General features: G+C 38.0%; 1 protein-coding gene across 2 annotated transcripts in view; it reads left to right on the forward strand.

The window, feature by feature from the left end:
* The window catches only part of MBOAT2 (membrane bound O-acyltransferase domain containing 2), a 94,196-nt gene that overhangs the window by 51,670 nt on the left and 21,221 nt on the right, over window positions 1–21,305 (forward strand). For both annotated transcript variants that reach the window (XM_033124930.1, XM_033124931.1), the window contains exon 4: window positions 13,463–13,558. In XM_033124930.1, coding sequence (XP_032980821.1) covers window positions 13,463–13,558 — 96 coding nt within the window. The remainder of the gene's footprint in view (window positions 1–13,462; window positions 13,559–21,305) is intronic.

Genomic DNA, 21,305 nt, shown 5'->3' on the forward strand with positions numbered 1-21,305 from the left:
AATGAGTTTAGCCACGTTTCAGGATACAGGATCAGTATACCAAGTCAATTATATTTTTATATATTACAAATAGTTCAAACATAAAAATACAAACCAATTTCATTCACAGAAGCATCAAAAAGAATAAAATACTTAGGAATAAATTTAATGAAAGAACTGCAAGTATACTTGAAAACTATAAAACACCCGAGAAAAATTGAAGATGAAATGGAGAGGTATTTCACATTCATGTGTTAGAAGGCTTTATATTGTTATGATGGCAGTTCTCCCCAAATTGATCTACAGATTCAATGCAATTCCTAACAAAAATTCCAGCAGGCCTTTTTAAGAAATGGAAGTTGACAAGCTGATCATAAAAATTATATAAAAATACAGAGGACCTTGAATAACCAAAGCAATTTTGAAAAACAGCAAAGTTGGATTTATACTGTTCAGTTTCAAAACTTACTTCAGTGGCACAGTAATAAAGATGCTGTGCTAATGGAGTAAGGACAGACATACAGATCATCGCGACTGAGAGTCTAGAAATCAACCCTTACCTTTATGTTCACTTGATTTTTGACAAAAGTATCAAGGCCATTTAGTTGGGAAAGAATGGCCTTTTCAATAGATGGTGCTGGCACAATTGAATATGTCAAGAAAGGAACCTAGACACTTACCTCACACCATACATAAAAATGAACTCAACGTGTGTCATAGACCTAAATGTAACAGCTAAAACTATAAAACTTTAGAACAAAACATAGGAAGAGCTCTTTATGACTTTGTGTTAGGCAAAGACTTCTTAGATACGACACCCCAAGAATGGTCCATTAAAAAAATTGATTAATTGTACATCATCAGAATGAGAACCCTTTGTTTTCCAAAAGAGCAAAGAAGGAATGAAAATGAATATAAGAAAATGAAGAGGCAAGCCAGTGGGAGAAAATACTTGCAAAACATATATCTGACACAGGACTGGTATTCAGAATATATAAAAAGAATTTTACAACTCAAGAAGACAATTCAATTTAAAAGTGGAGAGAGGGGCTACAGTCAACAAGGACTCAGTAAGTACCCACGTAGTACCGTGGGCCGTAGTCTGTTCTAGGTGTTGGGGCATAGTAGTGGGAAAGACTCGGAAGTGCCTGCCTTCCTGAGTTAATGTTCAAATGCGGGGAGGCGGACAATGGGCAGGTAAACAAATATCTAAGCAAAATTATTTCAGAGAGTGATATGAATGAAATAACATCGGGTGCTATTTCAGGTGAGTTGAGAACTAAATGGGCAGCTGAGTCAGGTATTCACGGAACCCGAGGGAGAGCACTTGAGGCAGATGGATGAGCCTGTGCCAGGTTCTTACGAGTTGGGTGTTTGGTGTATTCAGAGACTAGAAAAAGGTCCAGTCTTGGAGGTGCCTCGCAATCAAGGTCACCAGTTGTATACGATGACGTCAAAGAGGAAGGCTGGGCCAGGTTGTAGTTTGAAGTGCAGTGGGAACCCACCAGGGAATTTTAGGAAGGGGGCGTATTTTGTTAAAATATTATTCCGACTGCTCTGTGTAGGTAGGGTTGTCAGAGGGTAAGCTTGGTAGCAGGCACACCAGTAAGAGAATATCGGGAAATCAGACAAGAGGTGTTGTGGAAACAGAGAGGTGGACAGTTAGGGGATACCCTTTAGAGGTGGAACTAGTAAGATTGCAATGAAGATTGGTTGTGGGACATGAAGAAAAGGGAGGAATGAACTTTTTCTGGTGTGAGCAGCCAGGTGGATTGTGTTACTTATGAGATGGGGAAAGTTAGGGGATGAAACAACTTACCGGTCAAGAGCGCCCTTTTTGGCCAAGGTAAGTTTGCTATTATCAGACACTCATACGGCAATGTCAACTTGGCAGCCAGACGAGTCAGATGTTCAGTGTAAAGGCTTTCAAGTTGTATCCCACACAATGAAATTATCTCAGAAAAAATGTAAATAAAAAAGAAGATAACTGAGGCTTAGTTTAAGCATCTTGTCTGAAGTCACACAACTAGTAAGACATCAAGCCTTACTAGTTCCATTCCATACTAGTGGCATTCCATACTAGTGGCATTCCATACTAGTTCCATACTAGTGGCATTCCAACCTATGCCAGTCTTTACTCCAGAATCAACTTCTGAGTTCTCTTGAGACACCCTAATTTAAAAACTTGACTTCTTAGTTTCTGTAGTTAGTATGTTGTGAAAAGGTGTTGTTTTTTTTTTTTTTAATTTTCTTTGGAAATTCTTAGCACTTTCTTTTACATCCTCTACCTTAGCTAAGAACTTCCTCTCTCGTGCTCTTCTGACTTCCAGACTTTCTCCCTGACAATCCATCATACATATGGATTAGTTTTTATTATTCTTCTAAAAACTATTTCATCATATTACATCTTTGCTCAAAACCTTTGAATGCCTACAGGAGAATAGCTAAAATTCTCATTCAAGAAATTCATGACCCTTTAGAATACTTTGAACCTATTTTAACAGCTAAACTTATTTCCTGTTGTTTTGCCTGGTTTTTGTAACTAGGAGTCGGGCTGGCCACAGCAGCATATGCAGATTCATGGTTCAGGCATTCACCTGACTGGGAAGCACCATCTTCTCCCTGTCGCTCTTGCTGTGTGTTTTGAGCCTCTGTTGGCATTTTACTCCTGTGGTCTGTAGTGACCTTTTCCCATGACGTCTGTTTATCACTGTCTATCTTCTCGGCACCATTCACTCTCTCATGCACACGCCCCACACAACAGAACTTCAAAGAGTGTCTTCTCTGTGTCACTTTATAACTACATTATTAGAATGAAATTCTGGGAATTAGCAGAAAGATTTTAGAAACCTAATGTTTTGATAATGGATTTAAGACTACGTTTTGAGACTTCCAGTTAATTGTAGCCAATTAAACACACATTTATCTGTGCTCCCTTCTGAAACTCCACTAAATGGGAATAAAACATCAAGGATGGAGGGCTGGAGATGCCAGAAGAGAGCTGGGACCTGACGTGCTTGTGGAGGGCGGTGCTGTTGAGAATCAAGCCCGTCTGTCATCTGTCCTGCCGAGTCCAGGGGACAATCTGAGAACTAGCCTGCTGGCCTGTGGAGAGCGGAGCTCCCGGGTGGGGAGTGTGGGCTGCAGACGGTTCTGTCGTGACGAGCCGCGTTGTACCCTTTGACTTGGAAACTCTGCGTGCATGACTTTCATAAAAAGGAGGGGAAGAAGAAATGGGCTCAGTTCGGGAGGTTGATTATAGATTAACAGCGTGCATTCTTAGGGCTCTTTCAGATCTCAACGCATTGAAAAATAATTCTTCAGGTTACCTTCCCATAATCACTTAGTGAAAATGGACAAACTGGATTAATTACACATTTTAAAATCAGAAACATGAATATTTTTTAAGCAGTCATATTTCTAGGTCTCTGTTGATTCTATTAGACTTAAGATCAAGTTTTGAAATATACCCAAAAATAGAACACTCAGTTTGTTTCCTTCATTTCATTCACTCGTAGCCCAACAAAATCTTATTATGCCTGGTATTTTCAAAATTGTGTTTGTATTCACATAACTATTATATTTTTAGTGAAAAAATTTTACATACGCACAATTTTAGCAAATTGTCTCTCTTAGTTAATATTGTGTTGTACAGTTCTTCCGGTTACTTGATACCAAAGTCTGTTTTTAAGATCCTGTAAATTATTTATTGAGTACTTTCAAGCTATATTTCTTATTAGTGCTGTCTTTGGAGTTCAGTCTAATGTCCCTCCCACCACCAGTATTTAATTTTAATTTTCTTGGCTCATATTTGTTGGTATTTAACTAGATAATAAATGAAAGGCTATCTAGATTGGGTGAGTTGTAGTTCTGATTATTTAATTTGAAATGGTATATTCTAGAAATGGAAATTGTGGGTAGAAATTTCAGAATAAATTTTGAGAGGAATGGGTTTGAAATGTAGGGTTAGAGAAGTATTTGGTTAGAGGTGTTTGTTTAAACTGAGGAGAGTCTGTCTTCAAAATTACGCAATAACCTACGCTATGCAGGGTTATGTGCCAAGAGGTAGAGGTAAGGCGTGGAGATGCCAATTTGAATAAAACGTGACCCCTGACTTGGAGGCTTTTGTGACCTGCTAGCAGTTTTAACCTGAGCTTATTACCTGTGTATCAGTTTCGCTGTTTCCACTTAGCAGTGCCAAGGAGACAGAGAGAGAGGACCAAGTAGACACAGGATGGTTTAGCAAGAAACAGTTACACAAAAACAAAATTAAAGTGAAATGGAGCCCTATTTCAGCAAATTAATTAGTACAAAAATAGTACCAATCAAAAATCATGACCAACTTGAGACAACACTTGAGGATAACTAACTTATACTTCCCTCGTTTGCTGGAATTCAAGTGATCTACCAATGCACACATGGGATAGGTGCTTCAAATGTTGACAAATTTCTCTAAGCTCCAGTAATGTTCTAATTTCATCATTCTTTCATAATTCTTTAGTCCTTGGTTGTAATCAAAATAAAAGTCTATGTAAATGTGTGTCATTCATCCAAACTAAAGAAAGAACTTCGTTTTTAAAAAATTTGATCCTGGGGCAACCCCAGTTCTTGAAGAAACTTTGATTTTGTTCTAGGCGTGGTGGGTGGCTGTTGGGAAGTCTTGAGCACTCTGGGGCCTCCCTGTAACAGATGAGGAAGGCAGGCTAGTCAGGATGCTATTACTGTGATCCAGGCCTAGACCTGGTCCCAGTGGGAATTAGTCAACCCGGGGTATATTTTAAAGATAAATTTGGATTTGAATGTGAATCATACGAGGTGTGACAATTAAGTTCGCAAACTTGTTGCAACAGTGTTGCTAACCTTTTTTGATATCAGAGGAATTATTCATTATGAATTTGTACCAACTGGACAGTTAACCAAGTTTACTATTTGGAAGTGCTGAAAAGGCTGCATGAAAAAGCCAAAAATGACCTGAACTTTTCGCCAACAATTCATGGCTCTTGCATCACGACAATGCACCAGCTCACATGGCATTGTCTGTGAGGGAGGTTTTAGCCAGTAAACAAATAACTATTGGAATACCCTCCTTGCTCACCCGATCTGGCCCCCAGTCACTTCATTCTTTACCCGAAGATAAAGGAAATATTGAAAGGCAGGCATTTTGATGACATTCAGGACATCAAGGGTAATATGATGACAGCTCTGATGGCCATTCCAGAAAAAGAGTTCCAAAATTGCTTTGAAGGGTGGACTAGGCTCTGGCATCAGTGCATAGCTTCTCAACGGGAGTACTTCGAAGGTGACTATAGTGATACTCAGCAATGAGGTATGTGGCACTATTTCTAAGATGAGTTCACGAACAAAATTGTCAGACCTCGTGCATGATGTGAGATATGAAGACAGACTCGAAGATTTTGCATATGAGTCATAAAGGTACATCAAAAATGACTCTTTTGGGGGGCAAAGCAAGTGGGTGAGAGATGGTGCCATTTACCAGGATAGAGAAGACTAGGGTAAGGATCATTTTGGTGGAATCAGGATTTCTATTTTCAGCATGTTAAATTTGAAATGCTCATTAGGCAACCGAGTAGAGATGTTAAGTTGCTTGTTGGGTGTTTGAACTTGGAGATTAGGATGCATGTCGAGGCTAGAGATTTAGAATCTGGGAGCTGGCAGTACACATTAGGTATTTAAAATCAGGGGAGTGGGTGAAATCCTCTTGGAAATAAGTATAAATGGAGACGAAAACAGAACCTGGGGCCCCAGGGTGAGAAGGACTCTGCAAAGGAGATTGTATAAAATTTGTTTCCAAATCATTTTTAAATCAACTTTAGGTATAATTTATCTAAAACAAAATAAAACCACCAATTCAATGAGTTTGGACAAATGTATAGACGTGTATAACTGTCACCTAAATCAAGATATAGGAAATTTTACTCGTCCCCAAAAGTTCCTTTATTACCCTTTGTAATCAGTGCAGCCCTCTCCCCTGCAACGAGCGATCTGCTTTCTGTCACCATAGATTAGTTTTACCTGTTGTAGAATTTTGTATAAATGGAACTGTACAGTACGTAACCTTTCATGTCTGGCTTTTAAAAACTCGGCTTTTATGTTTTTTTAAAATTCATCCCTGTCATTGTGTTTATCAACAGTTTGTTCTTTTCATTGCCGAGTAGCCTTCCACCGTACGAATGTATACAATTTATGTGTCCTTTCACCTGTTTATTAATGGACAGTTGAATTGTTTCAAAATTTGGGCTGTTATGAATAAAACATCTAAAACAGTCTTGTATTATACAAGTCTTTTTATGGATGAATGTTTCCATTTTTTTTGTGTAACAGGAGAGGAATTGCTGGGGCATAGGGTAAAATTGTGTTTAATCATATAAGACAGTGCCACACTTTTCCAAAGTGGTTGTACCATTTCACTCTCGCAGTGGTGATGTCTGAGGGGCCAGCTGCTTTTACGTTCTCACCAACACTTGCTTTTATCAGTCTTTTCATTTTAGTCATTCTAATGGGTGCAGAGTGGTATCTCTGATTTTAACTTAGATTTCTCATCATTAATGATGACAAGCATCTTTTCTTGTGCTTTTTGACCCAATTTGTATATCTTCTTTGGGGGAATGTGTCTGTTCAAATCTCCTGACTTGAATTTTATTATTTTACAATTTGTTCTTTCTATAGTCTGGATATAAGTCCTTTGTCAGGTATATGAATTGTGTATGTTTTCTCCTAATCTGTGACTTGCCTTTTCATTTTCTTAGTGGTGAGTTTTGAAGAACAGAACTTTAAAATTTTGATGAAGTCAATTTACTAATTTTTTTTATTTTATAGTTTAGAGCTTTTGTGTCTTCTAAGAAATCTTTGCCTGCCCTAAGGTTATGAACATTTTCTTCTGCAAGTTTTATAGTTTTAGTTTTTATGGTTAGGTCAGTGATCTATTCTGAGTTAATTTTTGTGTATGTTAAGAGGTAAGGGTTGAAATTAATTTTTTTCTATATGCATATCCATTAGTCCCAACAATATTTATTGCAAATACCTTCTTTTCCATATTGAATTGCATTTCACCATATATGTGTGGCATTATTTCTGGACTCTTTATTCATTAATCTGTGTGTCTAATTTTACACAAGTCTTGCACATCTGAATACCAACTTTACTTTCTCCTTATTTTGCCTTCCCCTCTGTCTATACTTTCCAAGATTGTTTGCTTATATAATTTTTGTTTTATAGTGTCCCATGTGTTTTTAAAGTTGTTTCAAAAATTATATAGAGGGCGACTGGGTAGCTCAGTTGGTTAGAGCGTGTGCTCTTAACAACAGGTTGCTGGTTCTAGTACCACATGGGCTAGTGAGCTGCGCCCTCCACAACTAGATTGAAAACAGCGACTTGAGTTGGAACTGATGGGTCCTGGAAAAACACACTGTTCCCCAATATTCCCCAATAAAAATTTTTAAAAAATGATATGGAAATGCAGAGGCTACAGAGTAGCCAACGATGTGTGAAAGAGATGAACAAAGTTCGAGATAAGTATGAGTATCTGATTTCAAGACTAAGTATAAGTATCTGATCTCAAGACGAGGTGTAAGCAAACTTGTTCCATAAAAGGACAGATAGTAAATACCTACTTGAGGCTTTGATGGTCATACAGTTGCTGTTGCAACCATATGGCTCTCCTAGTATGAGACAAAAGAGCCACAGACAATGTGTAAACAGTGGGCATCTGGTGTGGTCAAATAAAATTTTATTTACAAAACACACAGTGGTCAAGATTTGTCCTGCAGGCTTTCATTTGACAATCCTTGGTTTAAACAATCAAGACGATTTATAGTGTTTGCCGATTTACATAGTGTGACTCCTTCCACTAGTAGATGTAAAGCTGCTAAGGTGAAGTCCTGGAACGCGGAGTTGGGAAGCAACACTATGTAGCTGACCATTACGTAGCCGCTCCACCATGCGGGCTCAGTAGATGCAAATCACCGCAAGAGCACAGAAAACGGCACGCGATAGGAAGTACAGTGATTGGGAAGTGATGGGTTTTGAATATTCAGTACCTTTGTATGTAAGATAATTTAATTTTATGTTTGTATTAATTTTAATAATGGCCGAATTTAACAGCCAGCGTACAGAAATTCTTGAAAAAGTAACAGCTTTCAAGAGCTGCTATGACCCAGATCTAGAACATTCCTGCAAGTGGCTACCGTATTAGACAACACAGATCCAGAGCTTTCCCAGGAACCTCAGCAGACTTCTTTTTTTTTATTTTTTGGGGGAATATTGGGGAACAGTGTGTTTCTCCAGGGCCCATCAGCTCCAAGTCGTTGTCCTTCAATCTGGTTGTGGAGGGTGCAGCTCAGCTCCAAGTTCAGTCGCTGTTTTCAATCTTTAGTTGCAGGGGGCACAGCCCACCCTCCCATGTGGGAATTGAACCGACAACCCTGTTGTTCAGAGCTCGCACTCTAACCAACTGAGCCATCCGGCCGCCCCATCAGCAGACTTCTGCATACCTTCCATAGGCAGGACCTGTCTCGTGCCACCTCTGACTACAAGAGAGGCTGGAAATTGGATATTAGCCTTTTGGCCTCTATAATAGAGGAAAGTGAGGGAGAATGGAGATGGAAGTGCGATGGAGTGAGTCAACCTACGATTTGTACTACAGTTTTGTTCTAGAACTTTTTCCATGATACATCTATATAAGTTTATATATACACAAACTATGTATGTAGGTCTGTATAGATTTTTTTTGTATCTAAAATGGGACTACATTTTAAGTGTACTGTTCTTTTTCCCCCCCAATTAACACCGACTTTCATTGTGTGTACTTATAGATGTCTCCTTATTCACTATTATTGAATTCTGTTTATAGTGTGGCTTTCTATTTATTTTATTATTTCCATTTATTTTAACTAATATAATATTGGAGACATTTAGTAGTTAGTTTTGCCTTAAATACTGTGCTTTAGTGAATATCTTTGTTTGTGTGTGTGTGTGTATTTTACTTTTTAGGATAGGCTCCTAAAAGTGAAAGTGGCAATTCAGAGTATGTGCAAATTCTGATGTATACTGCAAAACCACCCCAAAAAAGCTGTTTAAAATTTCATCCCCACCAACTGTGTTTAAGAGTGCTTATTTTCCCTACCCCAAGTGGGTATCTATTTTTAAACTTTTGCCAATTATGTTGGACAAGTATTATTATTCTAATATGCATTTCTGGATTAGCATTATTATTTCCTGATGATTCCTTATCTTGAATGTCATTTTTCTAAATGAACTGGCTGTTATAATTTTTTTATTCTATAATTTGCTCATTCATTTTTTACTTGAGTTCTTAATCCTTTTTTTGTTGGTTTGTGGAATTTCTTTGTTTATTTGGGATACTAACTTACTATATGTAGTTAATAATTTGTTACTTAATTTAATTTTCTGTCATGTAGATTATTTCCAGTGTTTATATAATAAACATTTGTCAGACTTACTTGCATGGCATTTTGATTTTTGTCACATATGAAGGTTTCCCCATTCCAGGATTTGAGGATATTCTTTTGTATCTTATTCTAGTACTTTTTATTGTCTTATATTTTACATTGAGAGTTTTTCATAATCTGATTGGGTTTTTGTACTTGTGTGTAGTGTGAACAGGAAACTATTTTTCTGAAAGGAGAGCTAACTTTTTTTTTACCTCATTTACCTCATTCATCCTTCTCCCATTAATTTTATATGACAACTTTATAACAAATAAAAATTTAAGTTATACAATGAGTCTTTTTGAACTTTCTTCTCTGGTTAATCTTTTGATCTATTTCTGAAACAATACTACATTATAAATCACTGTGACATATTCTTTTATCTGCTAGGATAGGGCAAGTCCGCTTCATCATGTTTGTTTAGTTTTTCAGAAGACCTTGAAAATCAGTTAGTCTGGTTCCCCTGAAAGTGTTGTGAGGATTTTGATTGGGATTATGATGTTAAATTTAGAGATTAATCTGAGGAGACCGGGCGTTGATGTTATTTGAATTTTAAAAAATAAGTGTAAATGTTAGGTAATTCATACTAATACATACATTTATTTCTTTTTTCCCTCTTCAAAAACTTTCATATGCTTTCCCCCATGAATTACTGGTGTTTCAAGGCCGACAAAGTTCTGAATGTTTTGATAGGTTTTTTTAACATTAAGGAAGCATCCTTTTCACTTAGTTTACTAAGAGTTTATTTGTTATGTGGAAACATTATTGACTTTTAGTAAATGCCTTTTTATGTATATTATAAACATTTTTTCCTTTGACTCATCACAAGAATGATATATGGTACTAGTCTTCCTATATTGAATCATACTTGCATTTATCAAATAAGCCCTACTTGACCAAGGTCAAGTATTTTAAATTACTATTAGTTTTAGCATGCCATACTTTTATTAAGGAATTATTTCAGTTGTCTGTTGCAGCATGACACATCACTCCAGACTTAGTGGCTTATCAACAATTTATTACTAGTTTTCATGGTTTCATGTGTTGACTAGATTCAGCTGGACAGTTTTCGCTTAGGATCCAGTGTGGTTGCTGTTAAGTATTGGCTGGAACTGCCGTCCTTTGACAGTGTGACTGCTTGACACCCAGGATGGTTTTCTCCTACTGCTGGCAGTTGATGTTGGCTGTTGGCTGGGAGATCAGCTGAGATTGTTGACTGGAACACTTACATGCCGCGTCTCCGTGTGGGCTTGGGCTGCTCACACACGATGGCTGGGCTCAGTAGAGTGTGCTAAGAACGAGCAGTCCAACAGAGCCGGGAGGACACTGCGCGATGTCTCAGGACCTCCCCTGGAAGTCTCAGGAAGCCACTCCCGTTGTGTTCCGTGGGTAAACCAGGTTATGGAGTCCAGCCCACATTCCAGGGGAGGAGAACTGCATCCAGCTGTTGGTGTACAGAGCTGCGACAGGGAGGGTGTTCTGGGGACAGTCTTTGGAGACAGTCAGTTCTTAAAAACATGTCTAGCAGAGAGTCTGAGGGGCATACCCTTCAAATTCTTAGAAACTTTTATTCTAAATCTGAGGGGTTCTATAAAGGTGTGCCCTGAAAGCTTCCTGAAGTGTCATCAAAGAGTTCCCTTGACTTCATCTTTACCCTGATTACTTTAAGAATATTTTGCTGACTGTCCTGAGCCCTTTCTATTTTCTCTAAATTCTACTCAAAACCTGAACACTTTTCTTTTATAGTTCATATCTCTCCATCCATACCTTGTCATATGGATCCCAAAGAAACCTGTGGTCACTTCGATTAGGTGCATTTTCTATTTTCCATGTTAGGACAAACAAGTGTTCCCCAGTTTCTGCCAGTACATGACGTGGGTTGCCTTTTCTCCAGCCTCCAATTCGTTTCCTTACTGCCCTTCCAGTCTTCACTAACAATCTTCTCAATAACTTGCCTGCTTCCACCTGCTACCCTGCTCTCAAGCCAGTGCTGTGTCATAGGTTTTCCTTTTGACAGCGCCCTATTTTCACTTTCCAATTTCTGTTCTAATTATGTCACTACATGAAAACGTAGTGGCCTAGAACAAATTGGTATATTATTTTGCTTATGATTTTGTGGGCCAGGAATTCAGGGAAAGGTTCAACTGGATAGATACCTCTTTTTCATATGACAACAGCTTCTTCACACCAGCGTCTTGTGACTTGGCGCCGCTTGGCACCTCTCTCTCTCACAATCCGTCCTTTCTTCTTTGTCTCATCCTGCAGAGCCTCTACATGTGGTGGTCTCAGGATAGTCACGCTTCTTTTCTGATAACCAACTTCCAAAAGGCAGGAAGTAGCAACTGCCTGGAACTAGCAGAGTTTTCTGCCATAATTTACTGGTCAGTGCAGTTAGAGGGCCAACCCAGATTCAAAGTGGTTAGAGAAATAGACCCTTCTCTTGATGGGGGAGCAGTATGTCAGGCTGTAGAAGAGTATATGAACTGGGAGATATTGTCGCAGCCATCTTTGGAAAATACAATCTGCCATATGATTTTTAGAAATGGTTTTAAGCTTAGTTTGTCAACACTGTGTGTGAGTAGCATATGTGCTATTTTATCAGCCATACTATCAGGAATATATTAACTTTGTAAAATATTTGAATTAGGAAGCTTTCCTTCATTTTTCTTTGTCAGGCTTAATTCAAGTAGATTAGAATCACATATTTGTCTAAAGTTTGAAAGAACTCTTTCATAAAACCACCTGAATTACCTGTATGAGGAAGTTTAAGATTTTAACTTAGTCAAATATAGTTTTTTATGTTGATTTCTTATGTATATATGTATTATGTATATATGTATATATATACATATATATATGTGTGTATATATACCATGTTTCCCTGAAAATAAGATGTAGATGGACCATCAGCTCTAATGTGTCTTTTGGAGCAAAAATTAATATAAGACCTGGTATTATATTATGTAAGACCCAGTCTTATATTAAAATAATACCAGGTCTTATATTAATTTTTGCTCCAAAAGACGCATTAGAGCTGATGGTCCAGCTACTTATTTTCGGGGAAACACAGTACATATGTTTAGAAAGTCCTTCCCCAATTTGAGAACGTTTGAATATGTAGCTACAGCGTCTATGTGTTTTGCTTTTCTATGGTGTGTATAATGCTTTAATCTATGGTGTGTATAATGCTTTAATCTATGGTGTGTATAATGCTTTAATCTATGGTGTGTATAATGCTTTAATCTATGGTGTGTATAATGCTTTAATCTATGGTGTGTATAATGCTTTAATCCATCTAGAATTCTGTAGATGCAAACATAGCACCCTTTGCCCCCCGCCCCGATTGCTAACCAAGTAGATGCTAATGCATCCATTCCCATTCCTTTTGTGCAGTGTTACATATTCTAGAATCTGTTTCTGGGCTTCTGTTCTCTTCTATGGATATGTAAATTCTTTTTTCCATACTGTGTTTTTAATTATTTTAACTCTCCCAAGCATTTTAAGTTTGTGAAAATCATTAAATGTTCATACCTATAAAATGTGAGCAAATGTCACCTGACCCACACTAAGGGTGTGTGCTGGTAGACTATTGAGGACAAGTTTTATAAAAATCTACTAGGGAATTGTTTAATTTATATTTTAGCCAAATATTTTTGTGCTAAATTTTGTTTTCTAGAAAGAAGGAGGAATAAATAGAACAAATACGATACTCATAGTTTTCTTCTTTTGTGCATGACCTTCTGATGCAGTGTTTGGTATGTGGAGGTCTTTCAGAAGGAAAACATGAATGAAGGCAGTAATTGAATGCACTTACCGCTGAAGATGGTACAAAATTCAAATAAAATGAGGCCGAAACTAGTACAGAGTTTTCTAATTTATTGAAGTAAGCTATATGTGGAGTAGATCTAGTATATTTAATTTTCAAACCATATCGAATAGTTAATAAATTATAAAATGTATTCTTTACCAAAATGAATCTTTTATTTTCACTAATCTAGCTTATTTTTGTTTTCCAGATACTGTGTTGTGTTTGCGTTGGGATACCTCATAGTATGCCAAATTACTAGAGTCTATATCTTTGATTATGGACAATATTCTGCTGATTTTTCAGGGTAAGATGAAAACTTTGATTTAGTAGCCTGTTTTTTCTATTCTAATATGTTGGTTAAAGGACAAAATATAGTACCATTTAGTAGTTCAAATGAAAAACTATTACTAAACATTTTAGTAGAAAATTCCTTTACGATTTTAGAATTTTTTTTCTTATAAAGTGGTCTTTTATAGTGTTATATAAGTTACAAAAATAACCTATTCTTTTCAATTAACTTTAAAATTTTCTAAATACTATATAGCAGTTAAATTTGTTATATGGCACTCTGATATTGGAAGCATTTTCTAATTCTGATAGAAATTTCTGCAGTTGTTTATAACTATCAGCCCCCCCCCCCTTGAGCCTGCATCCTTGCTGCCCTTTTCTTTCTTTCTTTGTTCTCCTGAGTCCCTTTTTCACATTCACTCAATGACTTCTGTATAAGATCTGATTGCCCGTTCTTGCTTCTAGCACCCCGTGGGACTTCCTTTGGACCACAAGTCGTTGGCCTAGCTTTATCAGTCTGAATTTCCTACACAAAACACTTAAGCATGTATTTTACTTCGATGCATTTTACTTTCATGGAATATTGTACATTTTTATATCCTGTATTTGACTGACTAGTGGAAATACTCTGCTTTTGTTTCTTCAGAAGGGATTTAGTCCCTCTGTGGTATTGTTTGCCTGTAACAAAACTGATTGAATGGCTGTGATGAGACAAATTTAGTCCAAGTCCTTAAGAACTGACTAGTTCACACTCTTTATAAAGGGACATCTGCTAACACCTTCGTACCAGGTGGGGATGTTAAAGATAAACTTCTATATTCTTTATGTCAAGCCTGACAGCTTTCTCTATTTGAACAAGATACAGCAGACCTGCTTTTAAGTCAGTCCTGAGTCATCTGGACAGGATCAATAATGACTAGTAAATCCAATTGAAGGATAACTAAAGTGGGAAAAATGAAACAAAACAAATCGGCATCTATGAAAAAAAAATTGTTCAACAATAGATATGGACCCAAGGTATATCATCTGAGAGAAAAATCACTGCTTTAGAACAAGATAATTTTAGAAGATGAACTTTCTTTTTCTCCCTAATGAGATTAAAATGGATTTTACTTTTATTAAACAGATTTTAAAAATAGGCTTGGATGAAAGGAGATTGCACTCAAAAGAACAAACAAAACCAAACCCAAACAACACTGATTAAATACACTTAAAAAAATAGATAGACAAATTAGCAATATTTTGAATAGAATTGAGAAATAGTCCTGGAGTTCAGGAAAAAAGAATAGATGCTGGCGATCTAGCTTGTGAACGATAGGTATTCTTGAAGAAAGTGAGCTAATGAACAGAATCAGTAACTATATTGGGCCACTGTGAAAATCTTAGTGAACTTGACCAAGTAACCCATGTCACATGTTTTCATCGTAGTATAATGAAAGTAGGAACTCATTGAGTTCGTTTAAAAGAATCACAGTCACTTAGGAAATTCAGTTGTCCTTAGAACAGTGACTTTACTGTAAGTCTTGTTCCTCACTGTATCCTTCGTGCTTAGCACAGAGTGACATCGCATAGATACTTACTGACTCAATGCTACTACTTCAGCAAAGAAAGCAAGAAAAAGGGGGAAAATAAACACAGTATATTAAAACCTGCGCAATGTGGACGAGGCTGAAAGGGATAAGTTCATAGCTTTGAACACTTGCCTTCTAATAATTGAGAACTAAATTGAGCGTTTGGTATAAAATAGAAACAAAAAGACTACTCTTGACTAATTCAGTCTATGCATGCCGATAACAGAGATGTTAACATTAACGACTAATATTAACAAGACTGTAAAATCGTGAATGTTCAAGTTGACTTTTGGCATCCTAGGACTGCAGGCAGGCAAACACCAGAGGCGCTACGCAGATGAGAGTCCAGCTGCCGATCTTGCTTCAGCCACATCTGCTCTACATTTCTCTAGTTTATGTTTTGGGATTCCACATAATATTTCATTAAAAAATACTGTGCTGCTCATATCTGTGAACCGCCAGATTTAGAAAGGACTTGAACATAGCTAAATTGAAATTTTTAATAATGATGGGTGCGAGGACAAATTTGTGTGACATAGGTTTGCTGGACCCTCGGCTCCTCCAGTCAGATCTTTGTCATTTCTTATGTCCCTTATCTGTTACGTCAAACTCTTGTTGCTCTCTAGCTAGGGATAGGCTAGCTACTATTAAAACCCCAACATGATTTCAGTTTCTACATAACAAAAACGTATTTCTCACTCACATTACAGGGCACTGAGAAGGGAGCCTGTGTGCCACACAATCACTTAGGGAACCAGGCTCCTTCTTTGTTGGGGTTCCACCCGTTCAGGGTCTCTGGAATCCTCTTAATTAAGCTGCTGGGGGCGTGTCAGGTAGTAAGTGAGAGCAGACAGAGCGTGCCCCTTACTACTTCTGCTCATATTCCATTGGAAAGACCATTGACATGACCCCACAAATTAGAAGATTGTTTAATTGAGAGCAAAATGTGTGTTAAAAAACAGCTTTAATGACGTGGCTTTAAATTTTAAATTTCAGCAAAATATGATCTTAAATATTTAAGTATGGGAGAAAAAGACAACACAGCATTTTAAAGATGGACAAAAAGATACAGTATTCTACAAGTTTAATGTGTAATTTCTATCCACTGGCGAAAGCATTTGACCATTATCAGTGAACTGATAAAGATTAGACAGAGACAAATTAGCTGAAGGAGACCATTCTGGCATAACTAAGTTGAAGGACTCTCTTTTTTAATGGACACAGGAGAGAAAAGAAGCCACCTAGATGCAGGCTGTCCCCTTAATTAAGTATTTAGGCATTTAGAAGGTTCGATTGTGTTATAGCATAGGAGCAGAAATTTATCCTGATTAGGGTAAATATAATAGCTATCCAAAATGTTGGCTTCGGAAGAAGGTAGAATTGAATAAAGTCATCCATCCTTTTTGCTAAGCTGTCCTGTTGCCCAGAAGCTGAAACACAGGAAGTGAAGGCAGACCCTCAGTGAGGGGTCACCCAGGAATTCTTTTTTTCCTGGTAGTCTTAGTTGCACGAAGTGTGGAAAACTAATTGTGTGCGTGTGTGTGTGTCTGTGTGTGTGTCTGTGTGTGTGTCTGTGTGTGTGTCTGTGTATGTATTTAGGTTCAAGATACATTTAAAATGTTGATTATATAAAGGGGATTCGCCTCTTAATAGAAGTTTGTGTTTTCTAGAAAGGTTGAAAAGCTACTGATGTTGTTAGCTTTTAGAAAGTAGATACAGGAGAACTATAAAACAATTAAACATCTTTCCCTTATGTCAGCAATAATCAGTTAGAAAATATAATAGAAGAAGGATCCTAGTTTCAAAAGCAATAAAAAGCACACACTGTCTAGGAATGCATGTAAAAAGAAATATACAAGACCTCTGTGTAAGAAACTATAAAACTTTACTGGAGGATATAAAAGAAGAATAACTGGAGAAACTTCTCGTTTACTCAGCTAGTAATCTTCAGTATTGTAAAGATGGTACTTCTGTCAAGTTAATCTGTAGATGTAAAGCAGTTCAAGTTGGGGTTTGAGGAAAATCAGATAAATTGAAGTGCCTGAGCGTGGCAAGTTCAGTATAAAGACATATATACACTGTTTGTAAAGCAGCAGTCATTTAAATATGATAGGAATGACGTAGGAATAGACAAATCAAGGAAGCCGGGGTAAAGAAACAGACCCATGCATCTGAGAAGTAAATGGACAGAATAGAAGTCGTGGGATTATTGATTAGCAGGGAAAGCCCCCCTCCATTATTCAGCAAACGGTATTGAGACAGAAAAAAGGCGAATGCTTGCCTCCTGTGTAGGTAGGTGACTTGTAGATGGAAGTAAGAGCAGATTTTTTGGCATGAAGGTAATGAGTTTTGATTGAACTATGTTGATTTTTGTGATGCCAAAGGGATAGCTTAATGTATCCACCAAAATAGGTATATGTGACAATAATTTTCCATTCAAATCAGGAATATACTTAGAGTTAAGCAGACAGTATCAGATGCTCCGTAAATATTTTATTCCTCTTTACTCCTGTGTGTTCATTCAGCTGAGCTGCATTGAGCATGTGCTGTGCCTCAGCTCAGGCCCACGTGCTTTGGGAGGTGACAGCCTGTCAGGCATACGAGGGGACAGGCCATTCGCTCTAAAAGCTCCAGGTGTGGTTGTCATTTCAGTCCTTTTAGAAAGTGCTGTGAAGCCAAGAGTCTGAGTGTAGCTGTCTCCGTGCTCTGTGATGCGCGTGCCACGAGCCCTTGACGCCCCTTTACCCTCCTCGCCCACTGTGCCCAGTGCCTGTGCTGTAAGTAGGGTTGATGTAAATTATTCAGCTGCTAACCCCTGCTGTTGCATTCATCCTGTTTCATCCTGTGGGAGTCCCCCAGCACCTTGACCTACATTTGGTCAGAGGAAACATTCTGTTAGCTGCTACCAGTATAGTTCAGGTGAACAGGCATGGATCTATTGCATGGTTTGTTTGGTCTGTCCCCACCTTACCTGAGCCCCTTCTCCTGGTTTTATGTCCAGTCACAAACCAGTGTGTTAGAATGATTCTGTCAGAAATCTGCAGTGGTTCCTTAAGACTCTAGAAGGCTGATAACTGGCCTTCAGCCCCCCACGGAGTGTGGCCTGCCCAGCCTCTCTGCCCTGTCTCACCCGTCCTTCCTTCTTCAGTTGTTGGAGACTGCAGCCGATGTACCTGCTTTCACGTCTTTGTACTGGTGCCCATCCTATTCTCTGCTCGGAACACCCTTCCCAATTGTGCCGCATATCCAGTCCTTCCTGCTCTTAACGGCCCAGATGAAATGACTCCTGTTTGGGGTATTCTCCCCTCGTCTTCTCTGTTTGAAGTTCTCTCTCCTCTCTACATATTTCTTCAAATAGCTCATTTGGCTCTTATTACTTTTTTGTATAGTTATTCATGTACCTGTTTATCTCCTATTTTAGAGAGAAAGTTTCTTCAGAGATAGTACTTCACAATTAATTATTGTATCTCTTCAGTTCCTTATGCTTAGTAGCATTTCCTGTATTTATTAAATGAAGGTTTTATTAAATGAAGGTTTTATTAAACATCTGCTGTGTCTCAGATACTGTTCAAAGTATCTGTCATATTCTTGTAGTTAATTCATGCAGTGGCGTCATTATCTCATTTTATAGATTATAATCTTTGCGGGGAGCAGTCAAGTAGGTTCCCAGTTTTCCATAATGCGTAAGTAGTGGCGTCAGGATTTCAGTTGAGTTTCTGACTCATATGTCCAGCTGCCTGTTCACCACATCTCCACCCACTTGTCAAACAGGCATCTGGCCCTACACATGCCTAAAACTGGGTTCCTGATTTCCCTTCCCCGTTCCTCCTGCATTCCCTCTCAGTCAGCCCCGTCCTCCTAGTTAGTTGCTCTGTTCAGAAACCTTGGTGGCATCAGGTCTCAAACCTGCATTGAATCCATTATTAAATCATCATCCAGTCCTGTTGGTTTTCCCTTCAGAAGGAAGCTAGACTGCACTTCAGACCTCCTGTGCTCTCCCAGGGTCTGAACCACTCACTCTCCATCCCCTCCTGCCTGCTGGGGGGTGGGGATTCCCCAGCAACCCCCAGGTTTTTCAGCCCAGAACCAGAATATGTGCATTTATTATTAGTTTTTTTACTACCTTTAATTAAAAAATTTAAGATTACGTTTTATAAATATTTTCAAATATCCCTTTTTTTTCTATTGGAATTGTATGCAAACATTCTTTTTCTGAGTATCTTTCATTTAGTGTTATGCCATAATGGCTCACATTGTGACTTATCAAGGAGATATAATGCCAGGGTTAATCCTAGTTAATTCCTTATGTTTAAAAAAAGAAAGAAGAATGGGAGGGAAGGAGGGAAGAAAAAAGAGTGGGAGGGAGGGAGGAAGGAAGGAAGGAAAGAAGAAAGGAAGGAAAGGAAGAAGGAAATGTTAATAAGCATAGCTACCTATGAAATTCGTTATAAATAATGTATAATAAGAAAAGGAAAAGAGCAAAAATTTTAGTAGCAGCAATTTGGGAGCACAGAAAGAAGGAAAAGTGAAATATAGATAGAATTGTACAACAAATCAGAATTATTTTTAACCAAAATTGGGATAACAGGTTAATAATCCATCAATGCATTCTAAGGAGCATCCTCAATTACATAAAGTGAGGATTGAGAAAATCTTAAATTGGGGATGTCATCAAGAGGAAGTAAAATTCGGCATTAAATAAAATCTCTGCCACCGATTGACCTTGTTAAGTCTACCAAGACTAGAACTATGTCTTGCAGAGAAATAGGGCAATTAAATAAATGATTGCAAAGGAATATGTAATGTCTGATTTCATGAGTCATTTACTGCTTAATAACAAAACAAATCAATCAAGGGAAAAAATGTTCAAATCTATTGAATTTGAGGTTTTAGATTTTTTTGCGTCTCTAATTTTGAAATTTCAGCATTAGAAATCAGAATTTTTCATTACATTTCTCTCTTCTTCAGCCTCAGGAAGTTTATTGAATTCATTGCATTACATATGTAAAATTTAAAGTGCAGATTGTTTTACTTTCTGGGTTTTCTTTAATGGTGATTGCACAGGTAGAAAGTGCTATGAATAAGAATTCACACCTGCAGACAAGTAGGCATTCTTAGAAACTGCATCATTTAAGTATGCACTCTCATACTTTAGAATCAGTGAGTTAAAAGAGGAACTTGACCATTTAGAGTTTCCATCAACTTGCATGTATTGATCACCCAGAGTTTGAGCATGAGTAGTTTTAATAATATCAACTTCAGCCAGTAACTCACAGCAGCTCCAGACTAGTCTTTTGCTTTCATTTGGAGCCTACTGTCTACCACCCAATTCAAAGCTTATCGGGTAGCTTTAACCAAGATTCAGTAAAGTCTCTTCTTCTTTTCATAAATTTAAAGAATAACTGTTTCAAAGCATAAAACTGCAAGAAAATTATAAATCAAAGCACTGAATACTAGAGTTTTGTGGGAGGAGCTTCATCAGATCACACACTCACATTTCCCGAGGAGACTAGTGGGGGTGCAATGTAGAGATCACTATGTGTTCACCAAACTCCATTCTTTTTTCTTCCTGGACACACAGGTTTAGTACATTCCCCAGAGTCTCTTACTGGGGTCATCAGAATATGTGCATTTAAAACCAAGTCACTTCTCTGCCTAAAACCCTCGAGTGTCTTTACAGCACCGACACAACCCATTAGATCTGGCCTCCTGCTACCTGTGTTCACCTTCTGTTTCTATCCTTCTAACTCACCTGCCCCCTTGCCAGTCTTCCAATATGCCAGTCACACTTCGGCCTGAGCCCCAGTGAACTTACTTTTCTCTCTTCCTGCACCGTTCTTACCCCTGACCTCCATGTGGCTGCTCCCTGACTTAAGTTCTCTGTTTAAACGTCCTGGGTGAGGCCAGTTCTCACCCATTACCTGGCACTCCGTCTCCCCCTCCCCCCTGCTTCATTCCGCTCAGCACTTAGCAGCATGTGGCATGCGATACACTTACCAGTTTATTGTCTCTCTCTCTTATCCATATCCTGGCACTCTCTCTCCCCACACCCTGCTTCATTCCGCTCAGCATTTAGAAGCATCTGGCATATGATATACTTACATGTTAATTCATTTATTATCTATCTGCCTCCAATACAATGCAAATTCCATGACAATGAGAACTCTGTCTTGTTCAGGGCTGTGTCTCCGG

The sequence above is a fragment of the Rhinolophus ferrumequinum genome, chromosome 13, assembly GCF_004115265.2.
Source record: "Rhinolophus ferrumequinum isolate MPI-CBG mRhiFer1 chromosome 13, mRhiFer1_v1.p, whole genome shotgun sequence".
In the NCBI taxonomy this organism is placed as follows: Eukaryota; Metazoa; Chordata; class Mammalia; order Chiroptera; family Rhinolophidae; genus Rhinolophus; species Rhinolophus ferrumequinum.